The sequence below is a fragment of the Crinia signifera genome, chromosome 5 (assembly GCF_055691185.1).
Source record: "Crinia signifera chromosome 5, ASM5569118v1, whole genome shotgun sequence".
NCBI classification, from domain to species: domain Eukaryota; kingdom Metazoa; phylum Chordata; class Amphibia; order Anura; family Myobatrachidae; genus Crinia; species Crinia signifera.
Window position 1 is genome coordinate 288,537,715 of NC_139221.1, and position 24,910 is coordinate 288,562,624.

General features: G+C 42.6%; 1 protein-coding gene across 4 annotated transcripts in view; it reads left to right on the forward strand.

Annotated features, from left to right (window-relative positions):
* The window catches only part of OSBPL3 (oxysterol binding protein like 3), a 173,994-nt gene that overhangs the window by 86,055 nt on the left and 63,029 nt on the right, over nucleotides 1-24,910 (forward strand). For 3 of the 4 annotated variants that reach the window (XM_083189186.1, XM_083189188.1, XM_083189187.1), the window contains exons 3-4: nucleotides 6,890-7,117; nucleotides 22,911-23,027. In XM_083189186.1, the coding sequence (XP_083045312.1) occupies nucleotides 7,025-7,117; nucleotides 22,911-23,027 (210 nt within the window). In that variant the 5' untranslated portion in view covers nucleotides 6,890-7,024. The remainder of the gene's footprint in view (nucleotides 1-6,889; nucleotides 7,118-22,910; nucleotides 23,028-24,910) is intronic. The other variant, XM_083189189.1, reaches the window with a different exon arrangement.

Genomic DNA, 24,910 nt, shown 5'->3' on the forward strand with positions numbered 1-24,910 from the left:
CAATCACAGATACAGCGCACACCTGATTTTGCATTTTGCTTACTGCCCCTTTAAATCCAGCAGTCAAAGATGTGGAAGCCTCATGCCGCTTAGTACATTTACACCATAGTCTCAGAGCATAGATTAGTATTTTTGATTCCCATAGAAAACTTAGTGATTAATAGATCTAAAGCGACATTAATGGTGGAATCCGTATGGTAGGTCGGCACCATCGGCCAAATGTAATCGTTCGGCGGCCCGGTGAGGCCCCTTTAAAAGAAACCTTCTTGCATCCTGCACAGCCGCCGAACTCTGAGGCTATATACATTTGCTGCATATGTTTGACATGGTCAAAAGGTCGAAATCGCAATGGTCGACACAAAAAAGTCAACATGAGTGTTTTTTTTGTTTTGTTTTGTGAACGTTTTCATACTTTGCCATCGAAGAGGACTACATTTGGGGGCAGTAAAGTGTGCTAAGCACAGTGGTAGCAGAACGAGGCACCTGGCCTGAAGCACAGTGAGCGAAACAGTACACACATTGGGAAAATTGAGAGAACTCATGCCAACCTTTTTGAGTTTTTGTCACTGTTGACCTTGTGCATGATGAACTTTTGGCATCAATAGCAGCATAACGTTTTTCAATGTAAACTGTTAATGGTGTTATTTAAGCACATAGGCCCAAATGTATTACACCTTAACAAGTGATGAAGTGGAGCGTCATAAAGGGCCAGATGTATCAAGTTTCAAAAAGTGAAGACTGATAAACAACCAGCTTCTCAATGATCCCCCAAATCTTTTTCATTCTTAAATGTTTTTTGATATATACTTTTTTTTTTTTGATGATCTCAAAATATAATGTACAAAAAGGTAGATGCTAACACTCTGGAAACCCCTGTTTTCAATGCACATGAAACGACCTCAATTAAGAAGTTTTAACTCTCTTTTTTTTACAACATTTTTTCATTTGAATTTATATAACAAATGTGAGCTAAGCTGGCATTTTTAGTGGATAATTTTTTTTTCCCCACGAGATATTGGCACTCAAAGGGTTAAAACATGGCTTCAGCCTACTTCAAACATTTTTGACAACCCACGTCCCATGTGTCCTTCAATGTGAGCATCTTGCTGTAGAGCAGTGGGAAATACTTTGTGGTCCAGGCGACGGCTTATTTTCAGTAAACATTAAAACCAAGTAAAGGAAATGTAAGTAGCGCAGAGTGAGAGGTCTGCTCTACCTCCTGCACACATCCTGTGTGATCTGACGTTACTGGGAACTGAGCAGACAGATGCAGACAGTGACCTATTAGAAATTACCTGGAAGACGTTCAGCATTGCTTTGTTACTTGGAAAGCCTTTTCATATATTGCTGGGGGGGGGGGGTGTAAAGTATAAAGATAGGAGATATCTATAAGAAACCTAGGTATCATGCAGAGATTAGTAACCCACATCAGGAATTTGGGGTTATTCAATCTCGCAGACATTTCCGCGTGTCGGAAGTATTGGCAGTCTGCATTCAATCCTACCTGTCTTTGGCCATGACTCTGCTATGCAGCTTCGACTTTGTTAAAAGTTAAAGTTGTATTGTCGAATCATGGCCGTTATCAGCGGTCATTTATACCAATGAATAGAGTTTGACTCTCAGATTCCGAAAGCCAGAAAACCTGAGCTGACATTGAATAGGTCAAATGTAAATTTGACCTATTCTTGTCTAATTGAATACCTCCCTTTGTCAAAAGCAAGATCTTCTGCTCTGAGGGACCCAGAGAGATGCATGAGTTTGGGATGGTTTCTGGTTTACATTTCGCCTATATACTAAGATGACGGGTTTCTGATGCGTATGGGCATAGTACATGAGTCTATGGGCTTATTTCCCTTCATTGCTGTCAAATCGCACCTCCCACGGCCATTACACCGATTGTGGGTCCCACACTTTCAACCTTAGGCAAAAGTCCGCATCTAGTCCCAGGATGGCATTTGGGAGAGTTAGGGAGAGGGTGTCTGCTCCACGCTCCTTCACTTACTGCAATGCGTCCAGAAAATCCTCGGTTGTCAGATGGTTCACCAGCCATCTGACAACCGAGGACCTCTGGACGCATTGCAGTACGTGAAGGAGCGTGGAGCCTGCACCCTCTCTCTCTCTCTCCCAAAATGTTATCCTGGGACTAGATGCGGACTTTTGCCAAAGGTTGAATCAGTGGAACCCACAATCGGTGGTGATATGCTTATACTTCTGTTCCTTTGTCAGTGTATTGTGAGATTAATAATTTGTTGAAGTACTGAAACATATTGCACTATGCTGGTGATCTTTGTTCTCTAAATTAGGACAACTGATTACTGCCAGAATTCTTCTAGGCTATGAGAATCCTGCACTCCATTTGAAAAGATTTGTACTGTGCGTGAAAACACTTGTATTTATTTATCATTTTTCACCTTGTTTGAAAAGTCAACAAAGCACAGTTTTTACACCAATTTTCTAATTCTTATGCTGTTACTGGCGATATACAGTAGTCAGATTGTGCTGCATGCACAGGTCAGTAACCAAGCACGGGAGCGCATCGTTAACGATATTGAACATACGCCATACACTTAAAAAAATGTTATCACTCAGGAAACGCCGATAGGAAGTGACATGGGCAGGTCTTGGATACTAGAAGACAGTCTGGTAAATCTCTGTCCCACATACGGAGCAGAAGATAGATATTGCTTTTTAATGTTCCTTAATATTTTTGATCACATATTTCCTGCACATATTTCATTACACACAGAATACAGAGTAGGTTTATTTTCTGTACTAGGATTTTTGCAGACATCACAGTGGGTGAACATAAAGAACCCAGTGATAGTATTCCCGGCCTTTATGAATAGAATGTCTTTTTTTTATTATTATTATTAATGGGGTGAAGGGGGTGGGGGTATTTAACATGGCTTCCATCAACAACATATTCCAATGTTTATTAACTTTCCTAAAGAGGACATGTCAGGTTTGTAAAAAAGGCACAGTGCATTTTACATAAAGCTATACACTCCTTGGCATTACTGTCTGCACCATGCTTCATCTCTGCATCATCCGCAACCTACTGTGGTATCTCTCCACTAACAAGGCAGGGAGCAAAGGGCCAGATGTATCAAGCTTCAAAAGTGATAAAGTGGAGAGTGCTAACCAACCAGCCAATCAGCTCCTACCTGTCATGTTTCAAACCCGTCCTGCGACATGGCAGGTAGTACCTGATTGGCTGGTAGTTTTTCACTATCCATTTGATCACTTTTTTGAAGCTTGATACATCTGGCCCCAATTGAGATAACATCTCCAGGGGCCCGACGTTATCATGCACTGTCCTGAGTAGATTTATACGTTTGACTGGTCATTTTCTTGTCATTTAAAATGCTCCTGGCCTTGTTACTAGTATAACATATTTGAAGACGTATTTCAAAGATACATCAGGATATAATAACCATAATTCAGCTATTTTTAACAAACAGTGGGGCAGATGTATTAAGCCTTAACAAGAGATAAATGCAAGGGTGATAAAGAGAGGTAAACGTCCAGCCAATCACCTGCTAACTGCCATGTTACAGGCTGTGTTTGAAAAAAGTCAGTAAGGAGCTGATTGGCTGGACGTTTATCTCTCCTTATCACCCTTGTATTTATCTCTTGTTAAGGCTTAATACATCTGCCCCAATATTGCCTTTTCTCGCATAAACAGATGTATTGGGTTACATTTGTATAACTGAGGAAACAAATTGGAAATACAGATTGGTAGAAAATTGCCCTTTGCTGTGTTACTTGCTGAGTTTAGCTGTGGTCTATCTTTCTTATGCCATTGGTTCCCAAACATTTCTAATAAAATCAATTCAGTAAATTGTGTTGTATGTTGAGGGACAGGTTTTGCGTCAGTTATGATTGGAAGCCACAACCACTGCAATACCATCGCAAAGCTGGGTCTAACCCAGGATTTTGATCCCAGGTCCGACCCTTTCACCCTAAACCTGTGTCACCATTATACACAGGGGAACTCGGGTCTAATTCTTCTTATGAATCGAATTGCTAGGTTGGTTGATTCAAGTTATAGGTTTGGTGCTTTCACAATACCCCACGACACCTCAATAACCAGGGTTATTGCCTCAATGTAAAAGGCGTATAAATAATATGACTCTAGAGCACCAACCAAGGGCACCCCATGGAAGCCACTGCCTTATGCTGTGTACCCTGAAGATCAGTCCTTTTTTGTATGACGTGTGTTGTTTCTATGTATAACTACCTCTGTGCACATGCTGTACACCCTTATAGGTACAATCCTATTTTTATACTCTTTATATTAATCTCCATGGCAATGGGTTCCCACTCTGAAATCTCATGGCTAAAGCTTTCTTCTTCTGTTCCTGCCTTACGGCTCTCAGTTTAAAAACTACATTAATACTGTCTCAGGCTGATACTATTTATAACTGTACTACTTATCTGTTTTTCCCCCGCAGGCAATATTAGGCAAGCAGGTCCTGAAATAACTTTTTGTGTATCATTTGCTTTATTATAATTTAAATGGAAGCTGGTATCTTGTGTGGGTTTTTTTTGTCACTATCTGTTTTTATGGCTTGCTGTAACTGCTATAATTTCTCTTTCCTTTCATGTTTAATAAACCTTTCTTCCTGCTGTCAATTTTGCAGTGATTGCGTGGGCCGTGGGGGCGGTGTTCTTTTGCAAACAAGAGAACAGTCTCTCTCTTTCTGTATATGCAATGTATGTATGTATGTGGTTATACAGTATGTATAAATGTATAGTATAATATGGGTGACTATATATATATATATATATATTTGTTTGTGTGTATGTATGTATGTATACAGAGGCGTACCTAGATATTTGTGGGCCCCATAGCAAAAGTTTGTAAGGGCCCCCTATTTGGCAACTGATGGTGATAAAAGTATATAAAACATATTACTGCAAAGATGGGCCCCCTTAAGCTCTGGGCCCCATAGCAGCTGCACCCCTTGCACCTATGGTAGTTAATCCCTTGTATGTATGTATGTATGTATGTATGTATACATACCTGTATATATCACTGTATAACAAAAGCGGTACTCTGAGACTTGGAAACAGGAGAAACATGAGGATTACTTTTAATCCATGTGCAGGTAACAAAGTAACGTTTTGAAACTTGGCGGCTCCGTGGTCAGACTAACAATATGCACGACGGAGCCGCCGAGCTCCGAAACGTTACTTTGTTGCCTGGACATGGCTTAAAAGTAATCCTCACGTTTCACCTGTTTCCAAGTCTCCGAGTGCCGCTTTTGATATACAGCGATATATTCAAGGTACCCATCCCTTCTTGAGGGCACCGGAGCGAGTCCTTTCGCCAGCATTTGCCTGAAGACCCGAGTGCCAGGCCCCCCTATATATAGAGGTCATGTTGTTTTTGATATGGGAGTGACAGATTCTTGCTGGTTTATTTGTGTATGTATATGTAAATATTATTCCATAGGGCCATATAGGTCCATTAAGGGCATTCGACAAGTCGAAGGATAACATATTTAAGTTGTTTATTACATCACCTTATCAAACGGCTGAATGAGAGAAGCTCCATCTGCTTTTTTCTATTAAATTTTACTTCTATAGACAAAATTGAATCGAAATCAAATGGTTTTCAGTCGCATTCGATGCCAATCCGATCCCATGGCGTGGTCCGGTTTTCTCTATATCAGATAGAAAAATAGACTGTGTGGGCAAGACTATATAGTACAGGTTGAGTATCCCTTATCCGAAATGCTCGGGACCACGAGCATTCCGGTTTTTGGAATATTTTTTTTTAGCAATACTTACCTGCCCCTGGTGGGTCCCCGATGGTCCCTCGGCGTCCATGGAGTCCTCCGGCGTCCACGGCAGGCCACCAGCACCGTCTCCAGCGGTCCCAGGAGTGCTTCGCGCAAGTTCCCAGGCGCGCCGGTGACGTCACTGGCGCGCACTCGCACAAAGCACTCCTGGGACCGCTGGAGACGCCGGAGAGGATGCTGAAGGCCTGCCGTGGATGCCGGAGGACTTGGTAAGTATTAAAAGAGGGTTAAGGGGGGGGGGGGGGGGGAATAAAAAAAATAAAAATTTGAATTATTCCAAAAAACCACGGTTTTTGGAATAATTCGGATACGGGATGCCCGGATATGGGATACCCGACCTGTACAGAAATAGTACAGATCTGTCTTATATAGTGAAAATCAAATGAGTTTTGCTTGACATGCGATTCGATCCTGCACATGCGCCAGGGTTAACGTGGCCTCTTATTTTTTAAGCCATGCCCGCGGTTGTGTGCCGTATATGAGGCAGGACTGAGTGTCACACCCTGTTTTCATCATAACGGGGCATGTAGAGCACTCTGAGCTGCTGAGTTTCCGCCAGACTCTACCTGCACAGTGGATGATGCACGCATCCATCACCGCTCCTTGGCAAGGGGATAACGCTAAAATAGCAGAGCTGCTCTACTGTTCTGGTGTCACCCAGTGTGCGCCCCCCCCCCCAATGAGTATGAGATGACTTGTGTTGTGGGACATGGCACTTTATCCTGTTAAAAGTTTGCTGCAGCCTGTCACTGTGGGTAATAAGTGGGTGCATTTCTTCACATGCTCTTAAATTCGATGTCAAATAAAGGTATCTTTAACTTCTATTTACATGTCATAGTGCTGTATTACTACAATTGTGAGTGTATAATAAATGCATTTCCCATCTGTCCCATAACCCAGCAACAACAAAATGCCATTAAATAGAGTATAAAGATGTTTGTGCTGATAGTGCGCCCGTATCGTGTTTTGGGTAGCACCTCACTGTATTTACAATGACACTGTATCACCTGATACAGACTGAAGAAAGCACATATGGTGTATTAGATATTGACTTGGTTCATTTGTCCCGGTTGTCTCCCTAGGTGCTACGGGAATGTGTACACAGCGCACAGAAGATGAATGAGCAGATGTGTTTACCTGGTGTTCCACTGCCTACGTTTAATGAGCATCACGGGAGTCTCTGTTACATTTCCTGAGACGAGAACTGATTACTAACAATGGGCGAGGAACGGAACCTGGGGGTGTCCCAGAAGATGCTCTCTCCATCCCGTAGTACCAGCAGCTGCTCCTCCAAGCTGGGCAGTCGCCAGGTCTGTATGCACCCATTGTTGTAATGTGTGTGTGTGTGTGTGTGATACAGGAATTACTACAGACAAAACATTATTAGTAGTAGTTATTCTACGTGGTAGAATTATTATTTTGAGTATTAGTGCTGAGACTGATGCCTTTATTAGAAAGCCAAACTGTTGCCAGAAGCAACAATAATGTTATCCTTAGTTTATTTTATCCAGCAGGACTCAATGTCACAAACCCAACAAAAACACATTTTACAAAGGAGTTAGTATTAAAGCAAGTAGAAAACCACACAGAAAAAAAAAATGACAATAAGCATAATACAGGGTTGGTGCAGTCATTTTGGGTAATATCTTCCACAGTTTATAATATATATTCCACCCATGAAAGGTACCAGGTGAGGCAGCTATCTTGAGCGCACTATGTAGGATTGCCCTGGCTGAAGTAGATTACACAAAATGCAGTGGTTGCAGCATCTTAACGTTTATAGTAGGGTCCTGACTCAACAGTCAGGCCCATGCATTTTTCCTCCCCTCCACAAGCTTCCCATGTGAGGAAGCCATGTTGGGCACACTACAAAGGCTACACTGTAGGAGATAAGCCATACAAGGACCTAAGTCATATATAGGAAAACAGATACTTGCCTACCTTTAGAGCCTCCACTCCGAGGCTCTCTGCAGCTTTTCTGGGGGTGGGACTTGTTAAGCCCCGTCCCATTAATCCCCGCCCCCAGTCCTGTAAATGCAGTGATTCACGGCTCTCTGGGGAGGGGGTAGTACTAAATGACACGATTTGAGTCATTTTAGCCTTACTCCCTCCCGAAAGAGCCACAAATGCTGGTATTTGACAGGCAGAGGGCGGGGGAGTGGGGCCGATGCGGGGGGGTGGGGTGGGACGCTAAATGCGGGAGGCTTGCCCACCCTTCAGAACCCTTCCAGCCATTCCAGGATGGTAGATAAGTATGCTCTGTATCAAGCGATCCCATCATTAGGTCACAGCCCAGGCTCAGGCCCCAGTACCATCCAAGGCCAGGAATGCCTGCATTATATGAATAGACATGTCCTGCCAATGAAGAAACCATCCAAAGCAGCCATATGAGATGCACCGCATAAGTTGGCATGGTGGGTAAAGCAGGTATAGCATATAGTGGGTGGGTAAAGGACAAAAATGTAAGTAGAAAGAAAAACACTGTGGCATAAATGTATTGGACCCTATGGGTAATGCCATCTATATGTGGCATTGCCCATTAGAAGCCTGTAGCTTATTTCTACGTCTCCCACTGAGAGAGATCCAACGGGATCCCTCACAGCACTCCCAGCACCTGCTGGCGTTAACACCGGTATGTACCTGATAAGAGGATTATGTACCGCAGCGTGTATGTGATGCTTAGTACATCCCACCAACTCTCTGTTATATTGTACGGCAGACTGAAACAATCAGATATCGTGTCCATACACACTGAGATATTTCTTAGTGTATGGCCACAATATCTGCATTCCTCCCTGGGGAGGAATGCAGATATTGTAACGTACTTTACTTATCTTTACAGATAAAGTAAACGTACTTTACTTAAAAAAGTTTTACATTGATATAGTGATGCATTCAGTATAGAAAATTGCCACGTTCCGTGCACTGGCCCTTGGCCCCTGTGCACGATTTGTGTCAGAAATCTCCTGGTCTGTATGCTTGCACAGTTCAATAGTCCAATCCTTGCTGCTGGATTGCAGCGTTATTAGTCTCAGTCTATTTTATTATACTCTGTTGGCGGCGTCCCGTCAAACAGTTGTATAATGGTGCAATCAAATCTTCGGGTACCCCTTTAAATCTTATAACTTCTTCTGCAGATTTTCGGAGGAGGGGGGGACTGGTGCAGATTAGGGTGCCGGTGTCTTCTCCGCTGCTAGTGGGATGACGGAGGTGCCGCATGAGTGTTAGTACACTCAATGCGTCACACGCCGCTGACACCCGTTCGCTGCAGGGACTTTGGGCAGCGGAGGTCGGTGTATTGGGCAGCGGCGCCACCGTCGACACCGCCTCGCTTGTCCGCCCGGGGAAACCTCCTGCCTCTCTGGTCCCTCTCTACCTCCTACTTACCCTCTCCACGCTGACGATCTCTCGTGCAAGCTTCAGACGGTGGAAGTCTTCAGATCTTAGTTCTTACATCCGGGGATGATCTCAGCCCGATTCTTTGTCTTGGCTAGGTATGTTAGGTCTCCAACGTGTTTCACCTAGTTGCCTTCTTCAAGTAGGTGTGTGTAAACTATTTATATAGTGTCATTGCCATTGAGACCATGGGCCTTATTCTAGTTCACTCTTTCTGACAAAATCCTTCTTTTTTTTTTTAATTGAGTCTTTATTTATACATTTTTTTTTTTTTTTTAAAACAACAAGACAGTATCCATATATATCACAAGTTATACAGCAGTATACCAACAGAGGTATATATACAAACATGTAGGTACACAATAGATTACAAAGCTTACATATACACCCCCACCCCCCCCCCACACACAAAAACCCCTGACCTATCATGTCCTCTCTTACCTTCCTTTCTACTATTCTCTATATCTACGCTCATTTATAGTTACCAAGAATTTTAAGCTTTACCTGATGCAATTCCTTCGACCCTTCCACCACCCGCCAGTTCTTTTTTTTTTCTTTTTTCTTCTTCCCTTCTTTTCTTTCCCTTTCTCCTTCCTTAGAAGCGCATTACCCAGACTACTTTTACCCTTAATGGATACCATAATGACCAAGGTAAAGAGGCAATGAAAAGGGGACAAGACTATATTAAAAAAAAAAAAAAAAAAAAAAAATTGTGTTCAATGATCTATTCTTATAAACGTGACCTTAATCTCGTGATTTGTCTAAATGTGTCTAAAATTACTATTGGGCCTGTTGACTTTTCTCTTTTTTTTTCTTTCCCTTCCCTTTCTCTGTTCCTTTCCCCTTTTTTTTTCCCAATCAATTTATTCTTAATTGTGAGTACCCTTTTAACCCCATAATCATTACTGTTTAACCCGCCTCCCCCCCGCCCCCCCTCCTTTAACTAATCTCCATTCGTGCTGTGTCGAGTTGAGCTACTTGTGACTTATGTATACGATCCGTGTAATATTGTAAATAACATTACCTACCCGTGTTATCTAACTGTGTCCCTATAAATTTACCCCTTGTTTATTATGTGGTATTGAAGTTCTCCCCCAATACCAAGGCCCCTCCAACGTGTTACATTGATTTTATTTCTCTTAGATAATTATACCCACTTAATCCCCTTGCAAGTTCCTCCCCTAACCCGTGTAGTTATATTGTGCTTATTTAATGTGCTAATCCAGTCCCTTTACAACTCTCTTGACCTCGGTCACTCGCCATCGTTCCGGGCTGCCACTTTGTATAGTCTTGAGTGTCGCCATCTACCCCAAATCTTTCCATATTTTACCTGAGCCCTTCTGGAGGCGTATACATATCTCTCATGGTCACACGTACTGTTAACTAAGTTCATCCATTCGATAATGTTTGGGCCAGAGGAGGCCATCCATTGCCTTGCGATGATGACTTTCGCTATTGCGGACACATTTATCACTAGATCCTTCCACTCACCAATGGGATCATCCCTCTCCCACACCCCCATTACCATACTTAGCGTTGTAAGGAGTTCTCGAGGTACTCCCACCAACACCAACTTATCCTCCACCGCCTCCCAAAACTCCTTGATGACCGGGCATTCCCATAAGAGGTGCCAAAAGGATCCTACCTCCGCCCTACATTTCGGGCAGCGATCAGAGTGGGTTCCTGCTATTTTTTTTAACCTGACCGGGGTTAGGTAACTCCTATGTAGAATATTAAATTGTACTTGTTGTATACGGATTGAGGTAGTTGCCCTTCCCGGAGCTGCCAATGCCCTCCCCCAACCTATCTCAGTCACCTGCGGGATGTCTGCTACCCACTTGTCCAAAAGGACCTGCAGTTCTTCATCCTGGGCGTATGAGTTCAAAAACCCGTATATTCTGGACAATCTCTTCCCACTCAATTGTTTAATAAATCTTTTACAAGGCGATTCTACTATATTATGTTCTATCCCCCCTTCTTCTTGCTGCAATGCACTTCTGACCTGAAGAAATCTAAAGAACATATGTCTAGGCAAATTGAATTCCATCTGGATTTCATCAAACGATTTGATGTTTCCATTCTTATAGAATTGTCCAATCCTTGTCATCTCATATTTCCCCCATATCTCCATTCCCTGTTGGTCTTTTATTTCCCTCAGTGCATCCAAGGAAAAAATGGAGGTATCAGGGTCCAACCCCTCATATTTAATCACCTTATGAACCCATCTCCAGATTTTTACCGCTTGCGTTACTATAGGTGGGGGATGTCCTCGCAGATCCATTGATACGAGCCGCTGGAGTGGAGCTAAGTTGTCCTCGACGCAACTCATAAGACCCGCCAGCTCCACCGTGGCTTCGCCATCTCGAACCCAAGCGCAAAGATGAACCAGCTGGGCAGCAATATAATAAACTTTAAAATTAGGAACCGCCAATCCACCCCTATCTCTATCTCTGCACAAAATATCCATCCTGATTCGAGGTCTCTTATCTCGCCAAATAAAAGAAGAAATAATACTACTAATTTTCTTAAAGTAATCATCTTTTATATAAACCGGAGATTGTTGAAATATATATAGTAGCCTGGGCAAAATCGACATCTTTATCAGATTTACCCTACCAATCTGAGAGATAGGGAGTTTTGACCAGCAGCGACACTTGGCCTTAATATCCTTTATTAACGGCGTGAGATTGTCCTGAATATAGTCAGTTGTAGCTTCCGAGACCCACACGCCCAGGTATTTGAATTTTCCCGTGGGCTGCAGGGGAGAACCCGTTGGGCCTCCTACCAAGTTATCACCTACCCTCATCAAATGTGATTTCCCCCAGTTGATTGTAAGTCCCGAAAATTCCCCAAATTCCCGCATACACTCGATAATTCTAGGGATATCCGCCTCTGGGTCTGCCACACCCACTAACAAATCATCAGCGTACAAGGAAACCAGGTTCAGACCAAGCCCCGCTCCGGGCCCCACTCCCACTAGTAGTTTTCTTAAAATGCAGGCCAGAGGTTCGACTGCTACTGCAAATAGCAGGGGTGAAAGGGGACATCCCTGCCTGGTCCCCCGAAAAAGTGGGAACAGCGGGGATGTAAATCCATTTATCGACACTCTGGCTTGCGGATTTTTATAAAGTAGTGAAATCCACCCCATGAACCGATTCCCAAAGCCGAAGGCCTTAAGAACCGCCCATAAATATTCCCATTCAATGCAATCGAAGGCTTTATTTGCATCGAATGATGCCACCGCTACTTTCGCCTTCCTGCTCTTTGCTATTTGAATGTACGAAAAGACCCTTCTCAGATTGATCATGGTTGACTTCCCAGCCATAAATCCCGTTTGATCGGGATGTACGATCTTATCAATCACCTTACTTAACCGATTCACCAAGACCTTAGCAAAGATCTTTGCGTCTGACGAAATCAAGGAGATAGGCCGATATGAATCAATCTGAGAAGGGTCCTTCCCGCTTTTGGGAATCATTATGATCGATGCCTCAGACATAGAAGGGGGGATATTCTCCACTTCCTCCATCGCCTGAAACAATTCTAACAGCTGTGGAACCATAATTTTATCATATCGCTGATATACTTCCCCCGGAAGGCCATCTAATCCTGGAGCTTTATTAATGGGCAGTGATTTAATTGCCTCCGCGATCTCACTCCATTCAATGGGGGCCTCTAGAGATTCACTGAGTTCCTGTGGTAGCCGGGGCATATCAATTGACTCCAGATACTCCCCAATGGCCTCCCTCTCCTTGCTAATTTGGCTTTGATACACCTTTCCCAGGTGGGCCATAAATACCTGTACAATCTCAGGGGTCCCCGAAATCGTCTCACCCGATTCTAGTGTGATTTTTGATATTATATTTGAAGGCCGCTCTTGTTTTGCCAGAATTGCCAACCATTTGCCTGCCCTATCCGCACTAGCATACCACTGGTGAGCCCCGAAGCTTAATCTCCGACATGTGACATCCTGTAAGTACTCAAGCCATTTTTTCTGGGCTTGCAGCCAATCTTCCCCATCTACCTCTAGATTGGACTTCAGATATTTAGTCTCGAGGTTACTCATTTCGGTCTCCAATTCATTGGCCCTTACCCTATGCTGTTTTTTTAGGGTTGCTATCTTCTTGATCATGGCGCCCCTTATATAAGCCTTAAAGGCATCCCACACAATTATCTTTTGAGCTGTCCCATTATTTGTCTCAAAGTATTCCCACATGGTGGACTCGAATTCCTCTTGATCACCCATTTGTTCCAACCAAAAGGGCTGCAATTTCCAGTATTTGAACCCCACTTCACACTCGAGATCAATCTGCATTACTATTGGGGAGTGGTCCGAGATTCCCCGGGCTTTGTATTCTATTTGGGAAACCTTGTTAAGGATAAATCCTTCTTAGATGGACAAAACAATGTGCACTGCAGGGGGGCAGATGTAAAATGTGCAGAGAGAATTAGATTTGGGTGAGTTATTTTGTTTCTGTGCAGGGTAAATACTGCCAGCTTTATTTTTACACTGCAATATAGATCTCACATTGAAGTAAAACCCCACCCAAATCTAATTATCTCTGCACAAGTAACATCTGTCCCACCTGCAGTGCACATGGTTTTGTCCATCTAAGAAGGATTTTGTCAGAAAGAGTTAAGAGCGTGTTCTTTAAATAGAGTGTGCAGTATATCTCTAGCCACTCTGGTCTAACTTGCTCTGCTGCATGCAATGCATAAGCTGTCAACCCTGACTTATTTATACTCTGTCATGTTATGTTGGGTGGAAGTTTTAGTTAAACATCTCCGGATTATAGGAGATGTTTATCAAATGCCTATTTCACAATTTTGATGCCATTTTCTATGTATTCACCCGAGCCATGGCCTTTACTGCAAAAATATTTGAACCAACATAATATGCGGTGAAGTCCTATTCGAAAATGTGCAAAGTGATTAGTATATTAAAAGCATATTTAGATTTAGTGATCTGCATTAATTCATATTTTGTTGTTGCTTTGGCTTAGGAACATGGTTACATAAAGTCAATTATTGAAGACCATCATTTAATCATAGACAAGCTGCTCATGGCTCACTCAGCATATAGATAGTGGTTTGGGCTCTTATTTAAAGACCAGCGGTTAGGTAGACACAAGGCACATTGGCTAGGGAGACACAAGTCTTGATCGATGTATGTACTTACCGCCATTCTGAAAAGCGCACCCAGTCACTGGAGCTTAGGGGCACTGCATGCGAAGGACGCAGAACCCATTCTACACATGTGATAAATGTCCACACCATTGGACTTTTGGGGCCAGATGTATCAAGCTTCCAAAAATGATAAAATGGAAAGTGATAAACAACTAGCCAATCAGCTCCTACCTGTCATGCTAAAGACTGGGTTTGAAAAATGACAGGTAGGAGCTGATTGGCTGGTAGTTTATCACTTTCCATTTTATTACTTATGAAGCTTGATACATCTGGCTGTTGTTGAGAATTTTGTTGAGATAGCCAAGCAGTTACTTATTTATTTTAATATCATTACTGTATTTAGAACAGCAGACATGAAATAATTGCCACAATTAATGTAAAGACCATACAAAGTATAATATGAGAACACAGGACACATATGGTATGTGAGTAAGGATTAGGTGCATGCAGCCATTAAGCCAGCCGCTTAGTGTGACATATGCTGAATTTTTTGTGTTCACGTCTTTGTAAGGTGAGTGGGGAGCAGGATACTTGGTCCTTCCTCATTGTGAGAATATGCTTAACGAGAGGATCTTGATGTGATAGAGCTGTGGGGTTTGGAAGATATGGTGGTCCAGTTGATAAGAGTTGGAATCATCTGATGTTGGGACCTTGCTTGAAACCTAGACGGCCATTAAGCAGGTAGCAGCACTTGTAATTATGGCTTTGCAGGCAGGGGCCGGCGTTTAATACACATGCAATGCTGTGAAATTCTCAGCATTGCGTGTGTACCAGAATAAGGTCCAATGTGTAGTTGCTGCACGGGATGTCCCGGGGACACTTCCTAACTGGCTGACGCTGCAGAAGACTGGGGCATAAAGAGAAGCTGAACTTTCCTTGGTAATGGTTGAAGGTGAAGACGGCATATTGCATAGAACTGTCTGATGGTTATGTGAGGACAGGAAAGCCTCTCTACAATCAATAGATGGCTCACATATCCGGCTGCCTACACCATGCTTAGCTGCCAGAAGCTTCCTTCTTTCTTTTTCTGTCAAAGTAGACTTGTACTCCGGAGACTTCTGTTATTGTTCACAGGAATCAATCAGTGCTGTTTATGTGAGTATATATCGGACAGTCACAGACCTGCAGCAAGGAGAGGTCATGGGGTGAGGCAGGTAACCTGCAGCAAGGAGAGGTCATGGTGTGAGGCGGGTAACCTGCAGCAAGGAGAGGTCATGGGGTGAGGCAGTAACCTGCAGCAAGGAGAGGTCATGGGGTGAGGCAGTAACCTGCAGCAAGGAGAGGTCATGGGGTGAGGTGGGTAACCTGCAGCAAGGAGAGGTCATGGGGTGAGGCGGGTAACCTGCAGCAAGGAGAGGTCATGGGGTGAGGCAGTAACCTGCAGCAAGGAGAGGTCATGGGGTGAGGCGGGTAACCTGCAGCAAGGAGAGGTCATGGTGTGAGCCGGGTAACCTGCAGCAAGGAGAGGTCATGGTGTGAGGCGGGTAACCTGCAGCAAGGAGAGGTCATGGTGTGAGGCGGGTAACCTGCAGCAAGGAGAGCCGCCCATGTACCCAAGGAAACGTCCAGCATTTCCTTGGTGACACCCATAAAATGGGCTCAACCCCGCCACCGCCCTCCCTCCACTCTGCGAACAGCCTGGTGAGTGAGCAACTCACCGCGGTCGTTCACAGTCAGGGTTTGCACATGGTGATCCGGAATCGGCCCCATTATAATAAGAAAAACAATTGAAAAAAGTGGTTAATCTGTGGCCACCCATACACCTTGGTGCCTGATGGTGCACCCCCTCTTCTCACATACCAGCTCATCAGCTGATACAAAGTAACTGACCGCTTCTGCAATGTACTTCCACTTCGCGCTGTGGCAGCATTGACTTTGAGCTGTAACCGTTTTTAGCGCATTCCTATGTGCTCCTACTTCCAATCTATCTTCACAGTTGTCTTTCTACATATCCAGCAAGTTTGAAACAGATCCGTGTCCCTGCAAAAAATTGCTTTTGCTTTCTGTTATGAAATCTTTTATCACACACGGGAGTAATTTGGTCCATCGAGTGGCTTCTAGTGGTCACTTGGCAGTGCCTCACCTCATAGAGGTGAGGGGTAGTTAGATATTACACCTTCTGTGTTTGTGCATGTGTGAAAAAGAGATGTAGTTTCACTCTTTGCCAGCAGATGGCAGTGTTTCGGAGACTCACGGACATTAGACATATATAGATAGTGTGTGTATATATATACCCGCCCGGGTTTTTATGATTCTAAGCATACCTGCTGTTTTAAACTTCCATGTATGTGAGCATTTATAACAGTAAAAGTGTTTTTTTTACATTTACGCTCATTGTGCGCCTTTCTGGTTTTTCTCCTACATGTTCCCTATATTGAGGCCTTGGTGAGCTCTATCCAGAGATTGAGCAGCACCGCGTGATTTTTGGATAATGGATTATTACGTATTTTGGAATGTTTTTATATTTCAATGAGGTATCATGCATTTATGTTGTATAAGTACATCAAACATAAAATACACACAAATGTATTTTATTTGTGCATGAAACAAGGTATTAAAACATGACACAAAGTTTGTGTAGAATCTCAATGACACTGAACTTGAATGCCATCAATCATTGTCTTGCACATATTTAGCGATATATTAGATAGCTATTGTAGATAGATATTGACGAAAATTACAAGTGCCCATTTTTTTTTTTTTTTCACTTTTGTCTTCTTTTAAACCCTCTTCTTTATCCTTTCTGATCATCTCCAACACAGTCTACTATGTAAGCTTCAAATATTTTCTATACTACTAAACATTTTTAATTCTGAAATTCACATTCTTTTGTGTGGATCGTTGAATTTAACCTCCAATCCAGAGTCTGTTATCAAACTTCTTCTAGCCAATTATTTTCCCTTCTTGTGTTAGCAGTGAACCGTTTATTTTATGCAGCTTGGTTTTATAGATATCTGCTAATAGGTATTTTGCCTCATTGCTTTCCTTGGTTTATATTGTAAATATCAAATTTTATTTCAACGCCTATAAAATTCACACGGTTCTTTCTATTTACAGAATTAATCTCTAGGTCGCGTATATACAGAGTCTCCTTTGCTCATTCACTTTGGACATTATTTAAGCAGTGTAAAGCTGGGTGCACATTAGAAATTACATATGAATATCGTTGGCACAAATCGTCTAATGTGTACCCATCATAAAGACCGATTTAGAGAAATAATTAAAATGTATTTACGGAGAGCTGAAACTAACCCATGAATATCCAATTTCCAGTGTGTTGACTACCAATATTTTGCCAACTATATCCGCTCACTTTTTCCAACATAAGTCATACAGCAGTCCCATCCAGAGGGCCATTCCATGTGACGGAATGTGACTTTTGGGTACTTATCTAATAAAAGTCCAAGTCCATGAATAAGGTGGAATTATTAATCTAGAACTTACATTGATCATAAATCAGTTAAGGAGCCTGAACAAGGAGAGATTTGCTGAGCGTTCTGAGCGATGTGTCAGCGCTGTGTGCTTGAGCGATCTGTCAGGGCCTGTGTTCTTCGGTGAGAACACTGGCCCTGACGTTGGAGATTATCGATTTATCCAGCATGTTGGATATTAATCACTGAGCGCTTCGCTATTGCTATGGCCCCTACACACGGAGCAATGTAGGGGCATTTTCTAAGCCAGCGGTGGCCAAACCGGTCCTCGAGATCTACCAACGGTCCTCGTTTTCCAGATCACCTAGCTGGTGCACAGCTGTAGTCATTACGAACAGTCACATTTTCAAACCTGCTGCATTCATGTATACTAAATCCACAGGTTGCCTGGAAAACATGAACTGTTGGTAGATCTTGAGGACAGGTTTGGCCACCCCTGTTCTAAGCGATCTAGGGAGATTGCTTCGAAAATACCCTTACATTGCCCCGTGTATAGGCCCCATTAAAGCTTAAAGTTAAATCTAGCTAAATAAAAGTTTTTAAAAAAGTGTAAATGTACTTGCGACTGGAAGAATTTTTCATTTTGAATGAATCCTGTTCTAAGTAAAATAACATTAACTTTCTGTGAAATCAGAGCCGGCTGATTCTTCCAGTGAAGGCCCAAAAGTTTAACCCTTTGAGTTCCAATGGAATTTGTCAAAATAGGTGTGAAAATTGCCAAGCAAACCTTTATATTCATCATAATGACCTGTAATGTTTCCCTTATATAGGAAATATATCAATTCAAATAAAATATGTTGTTCTTTAAAAAACAAATAAAAAAAATAATAAAAAGATTATAAGGAATGTGAGTGACGCTGGCATTTTAGTGGATATGTTGGCACTCAAAGGGTTAATGTATTCAATTTTTTTTTTTTTTTTTTTTTCATTTTTCAGGCCTTGGAGTCCAGTATCATTAGCTTTGAATGTAAATGTGTTCTCAATAATGTCATTCACATTCAGTATTATCTTGTGTTTGGACGTAGCTATGAAGTGCTTGACTGACTTCTTGGTTGCAAATGTAACCAACTCAAAAACACTCATTTGAATGCATTGATTTTCATCATACATTTCAGTGGTGTGATTCTAAGAACTAATCTCCCTTTTTCCTGAATTTTTATATATTTTTTTAAAATAAGAAATGTGGTTTTAAGAATCACTTGGTAGGGAGATAATGTTTTCTCAATGCACAGTGTGCTCTGTTTCGCAAGTACATCATGCATGGCTGCATCAAATACAATCACGCACAAGGCATGTGAGCAGCGCTAAAAGAAAATGGCAGTTGTTCAATGAGTTCCACTTATTTAAGGTGATGGGAATCCTCACTAGTTGTTACCGTTGGAGGAAATAGAACATAGGCTTCCGCAATAACTGGTATCCTCTTACTTTGGTGGTCTATGTTTGACCGTAGCCACCAAGGTGCTCCAGGATGCGGTGTCCGCCAAGTGGATGAAGGTTGGAAGTAGGAAAGGGCTTCTGCTCACATGGAATAATATCCTCCCACTCTGGTGGCTTGGGGGTGGTAAGCCACTGGAGGGTTCAGGGAGCATTGTCCGCCACAAAGGAACAATTGAAGAGGGGGGAAGTACTTGGTGTCAATAAGTCCACACTGGGCAAGTGGTCCACACAAGTAGGTCCTGTGCGTCAAGATTGGCTGCATCAAATGTAGGTTTCAGCTGAGGGATATCCAATTATCCCCTAAGCAATTTCAGATGTTAAAAACTGCGTGATCTAGCGATTTTTATGACCAATGGTCATTATCAAAGTATCCCATTACAGGCGGTTTTTAATGTCCAATAGTGGCCTGTGACCACGCGAAAACCCATGGGATCAGGTTTTTTTTTACCGATCCCAAGTGTTATGGTGGATTTAGCAGCTGCTTATGTGGATTTATGCTGTGCATTCCTGAAGCATTGTCCCCGATAAGTGCAGATATCATGAAATACAGACTCCAGCCTTGAGGCTAAATAGGAAAGCCTGCAGCAAACCATGTACCAGCGGTCAATGACCACGGGTGATTGGATACCCCCATAGTGTCACCACCCCTGTTTTTGACAAATTTTTTGGCAAGCTCATAAAATGACATTTCATCTTTAACTTCATACAGTACTTTGCATGTAAAACTGCATGCCATACCATTTCAGTAAGCTGTCAATGCAATTAACACTGCCTCTACCATGGCTTGTTGCTAGGAACCTCCAAGATTTTATATATAGATATATATATATATATATATATATATATATATATATATATCTATATATAAGAGAGAGAGAGAAAGGAATTCGGCTCGGCACTCCGTGGTAACAGGTCATCTGTAACTGCGTGCCTTGTCAAGACAAGATACAGCCAACGTGGTATCCCTAATGATCCATGAACCCCAGGACACAGACCGGCACTGCAGCGTTCTTAATGCAAATATTTATTAGCTCAACGTTTCGGGCGGTTGAGCCCCGTTTTCAAGAGCAACACGGGGCTCAATCCCCCGAAGTGTTGAGCTAATAAATATTTGCATTAAGAATGCTGCAGTGACGGTCTGTGTCCTGTGGTCCATGGATTATTAGGGATACCACGTTGGCTGTGTGTTTATGTGTGTATATATATATATATATATATATATATATATATCCATATCCCCTGAGGAAAACTGGCAGAGTCCAGTTGAAACGGCTGTCAGGTGCAGCTGTTGTATGTATTTACTGCACATCATCTGGATTCTTCACCTAGTGTGGGGGGTAAATATATATATATATATATATATATATATATATATATATATATATATATATATATATATTTTTTTTTTTAATATTATTTTTTTTTTCAATCACTTGTTTTACGTTGTATCAAAATTTTGAGGTACTGCTAAAAAATGACATGCAGAAGTTTGTACCTGCAGTGATATTGAGAAAAAAATATTTAAAGAACGAATACCAATGGGGCCTATACATGTAGCATCTAACTAGATCGCTTAGAAAATGCCCCTACATCGCTTCGTGGGTAGGAGCCATAGTGATGCGCAGCCCGGCACATTGCTATCGCCCAGAGATTAATATCCAGCATGCTGGATTTTAATCGGTCAAGGGAAGTGTTCTCACCAGAGAACACTTGCCCTGACAGATCACTCAGCACACAGCGCTGACACATCACTGTGTGCTGAGCGTTCTGACCGATTTAGGCCAATATAATAGTGATGTGACGTAGCGGGTATTAATTTATTTTTAAGGTTACCGTTCCAAGTTATTAAGTGATGGGCTATTTCTTAATATTTATTACATCACCAGCTGACTGATCCGAGGATTTAGTAAGTGTTTTGCACAAACGAATTGTACAGACACATGTACCAATCCGCTGCCTGACATGCCTGGCCACAGGAACCAGAAGTGGCATCATTGTTGGCTGGCATATGGGGGTCGGTTGGCGGGATGCCCATACACAAAGGCAGGTGTAAAAATATACTTGCAATTTGGAAATATCACAGCTCACGTGATACAGTATGTCTCTGAACAGAGTTCTTCTCAGAAATATCGGCTATGCACACGGCAATTCTGCATTATATTATTTGTTGGCTGTACAAGTAATATATCCGTGTGTACCCAGCCTTAATGGTAGAACATTGCTTGTTTTTTTTCTCTTATGTCAAAAAAAGCTCTGTTCATTGGAAAATTGTGCGCACTGCACCTTGCCCTATTTCTGTGACATTTCCTTTCCACATTGAAGTGGAAAGGCCTTGTCTTATCCTTTGTTAATGCTTTTGGTGAAACCAATTGGCAGATCCGAGAACCAATGATCTTCCTTTTAGTCGAATCCCTGTTTCATATAAAGACGACCTTGTGTGATGTTCCCAGGTGACAGCATTCACTTTAAGGACATTTTTTTAACCTAGCCTGTGACCTGGTAGTTAGGAGTTGATTGGCTGGTGGTTTTACATTTTCCATTTGATCACTTTTGAAGCTTAGTACATCTGGCCCTTAATAGTCTAATGTGCTGCATTTTTATTGCAGAGTGTATAATACCCCATTCACACCAGAAATGCAGGGACAAACCCGGGAATTCAGTTCCCGGGACAACCAGGGACATTCCCGGGTTTGGACCCATTCACACCAGAAATGTCCCTGCATTTTCTGGTGTGAGAAGGGGGCGGGGAGGAGGTGGGCAGTCGGTGGGGAGAATACTCACCCCGGTTGCTGGTCCTCCGTGCAGGCCAGGGATCCACACAGGCGGCGGCGCAAATGACGGGACAGGCTGCGGATGAAGATGACGCAGCTCTCCGGCGTCCTCACTGCCGCCGGAGAGCTGCGTCATCATCATCCACCGGCTTTCCCGTCATTTGCGCCCGCCGCCTGCATTAATTCCCGTCGGACAGGACACGGCAACCCGGGTAAGTATACCCTGTACCTTTCACACCAGCCAGGTCCCCGGGTTGAACCCGGGAACAACCCTGGTACCTAGCCGGGTTGACATTTGCCCGGGATTTTGTCCCGAGAACCTTTCACACCAGCGCTAAAACCGGGTTCCCGGTCTCAACCCGGGAATTTAGGCTGGTGTGAATGGGGTATTAGAAGCACCTTGTAAAGATACAAAAAAAAGCCAAATTGATGTGTTCTTGATAAATGTTCAATCGTCATAGAATATAATCTCAGGAATCATAATTTGTTACTGTGTGTGAAAGCGCGGCACTCCAAACATAAAGGATGGTTTTTATAAATATTCATGAATATTTTACGATCCACTTAATTTAAAGTACGCATAGTGCAGTCGTTGATAGAAATTCCAAGTTAGTCTCAGCAGAAATAAATGTGTTCTATAGAGTATAAATATTTGTCATGCCCACAAATGCTACAACAGGCTCCAACAGTCAGTTCTGTGCATAATCTCTGCGTGTTAAGGGATGGCAGAGATTTCCCTGTTACACTATTCCAGATGTTATTTACATTTATGTGAGACGTCATTGCTTTATGATGGTTAGTGGTGTCACACTGTAACCAGTGTATTTGTGTGAGATCGCTAAGGTGTGCACCATAGACTAACATTTATCAGTCTTCAACAGGATAGCTGGGAAATTGTAGAAGGCCTGAGAGGAAGCTCAAGTTGTACCCTAGAACCACAAAAACTGGAGGGCTTCCTGCTAAAGAAAAGGAAATGGCCTCTCAAAGGATGGCATAAGGTACGTGACACCTGTTTTCTCCTTCTTTTGTGTCTCGTTTTACCTTTTGTGTGTGTGTGTGTGTTTGTTAAAAAAAGAAAAGAAAAAAAAAAAGAAGAAAATAGTGTAGGTAGGTATAGAAAAAGTATTCTAGTAGGCTGAACATTTTTAAACCCGTGCAGTTCCTCTTTCCTGCCTAGGGTGTCGCTGTTTACTTTGGTGCTTCTAGTACAGTCTGCCCTGTATTGAGATACAGGCCACACTATGATAAAGACACCACAGCAGAGAGCGACACCCCAGTCAGGAAAGAGGAACTGCACGGGTTTTGAAAGGTTCATGGTGTTAAAATGAAACTAAGAAAAAAAAAGCATAAAAAAACACCTTTGGGGATGAAGGACAGATATACAGCATTGCATTAGAACAAAACAATTTTGTCATTAAGATTATATGATTTTAATGTAAGTGAATATTGTCTTAATTTCATGTGATGCCCAAATCAGTATAAACGAAAATGAATAAAAACAGTGTATATGTCCCTATATAGTAAGTATTTGCTTAGCTCTGGCACGCAAGACCTCTTGCTGTAATGTAGCCATGGGTCCCTTATTACTGTATTAATGCTATTAGTTGTCTTGTGAATTGGTCACTTCTTTTGCCCTATGATATTAGTAGTTATTCAGAATAGTTATTTTTGTCCATCCTTTCTACGGATTCACTATGAAATCCCGGCGGTCGGGATCCCGGCGTTCAAAATCCCGACGCCGAAATCCCGACAAGGGGACGTGGATCGCCCCCTTCCTTACGGGCTCGCTGCGATCGGCACGCTAATTTATTCTCCCTCCAGGGGTGTCGTGGACACCCACGGAGGGAAAAAGTGTTGGGATTTCGGCCGTCGGGATTCTGAACGCCGGGATCCCGACCGCCGGGATTTTAACTGCATCCCCTTTCTACCATCTCTCCAACCCCCTAACCAACCCCCACCCCTCCCCCACTCCTCTCCATTCTCATTTTTCTTCTCCTTTGTTCTCATGTTTTCTCTGGGGCTTATACTGGGTACACACTAGTATCTGCAAATCAATTGATCTGCAAAAATATGCTGCCTGATCCGTCGTGAGTGACATTGCAACTGGCCCATTGAGCTGTCAATCACTGACTGCTCCCGGCGCGGCTGTATGGGCTGTCAGCGGATTGCCCGTCCACACAATATATCTTTAGATATTTCGGGCATCAGCTGTGTTGCACATTCAACACGCTATTTCTATGAACGACGCCATTCACCGATATATCAATGATATACACTAGCCGATGCTCCATAGATTTATTACCCGTTCAGTCGAATGGCCGATATATCAGCCATTGTGTACCCAACATTAGTCTGGTTACAGATATCTGTAACCAGACAACTGAGATCTGCTGATGTTTGATCTGATGATCAGCGATACCTTGTGGAATTGGCAAAATACAGCACATTAAAAAGATTCAATCATTTTTGGGTCAGAATTGTCAAATAGAGGACTTTCAACATGTTTTGCCGATGACCCAACCCAGTTATCGGCAACACAGGGAATTTAGTATTGAGGAGGGAGCAGATATCCCTTGGGATGTATGAGTAATCCTTTATATGTGCTATACATGTACATAAAACTAGCTGATGTCATTTCGCTTTGTTAGATTTTGCAACTGAGGAACTCGCAATGACCCTAAGGGCCAGTCTTAGTATTTGTAAAGCATACACCGCCATCACCATAATCATCACTGACACACCCTGAAGTATGGGAATATGCATAACCTGTTATCTCCAGTCTGCCGCAGAGTTTTTCAATGACCACAATCACCTCCCTACTGCTTGTGTTTTTTCAGGCTATTTAATATACATGAATCAAGACTTAAACATAAACTGCATT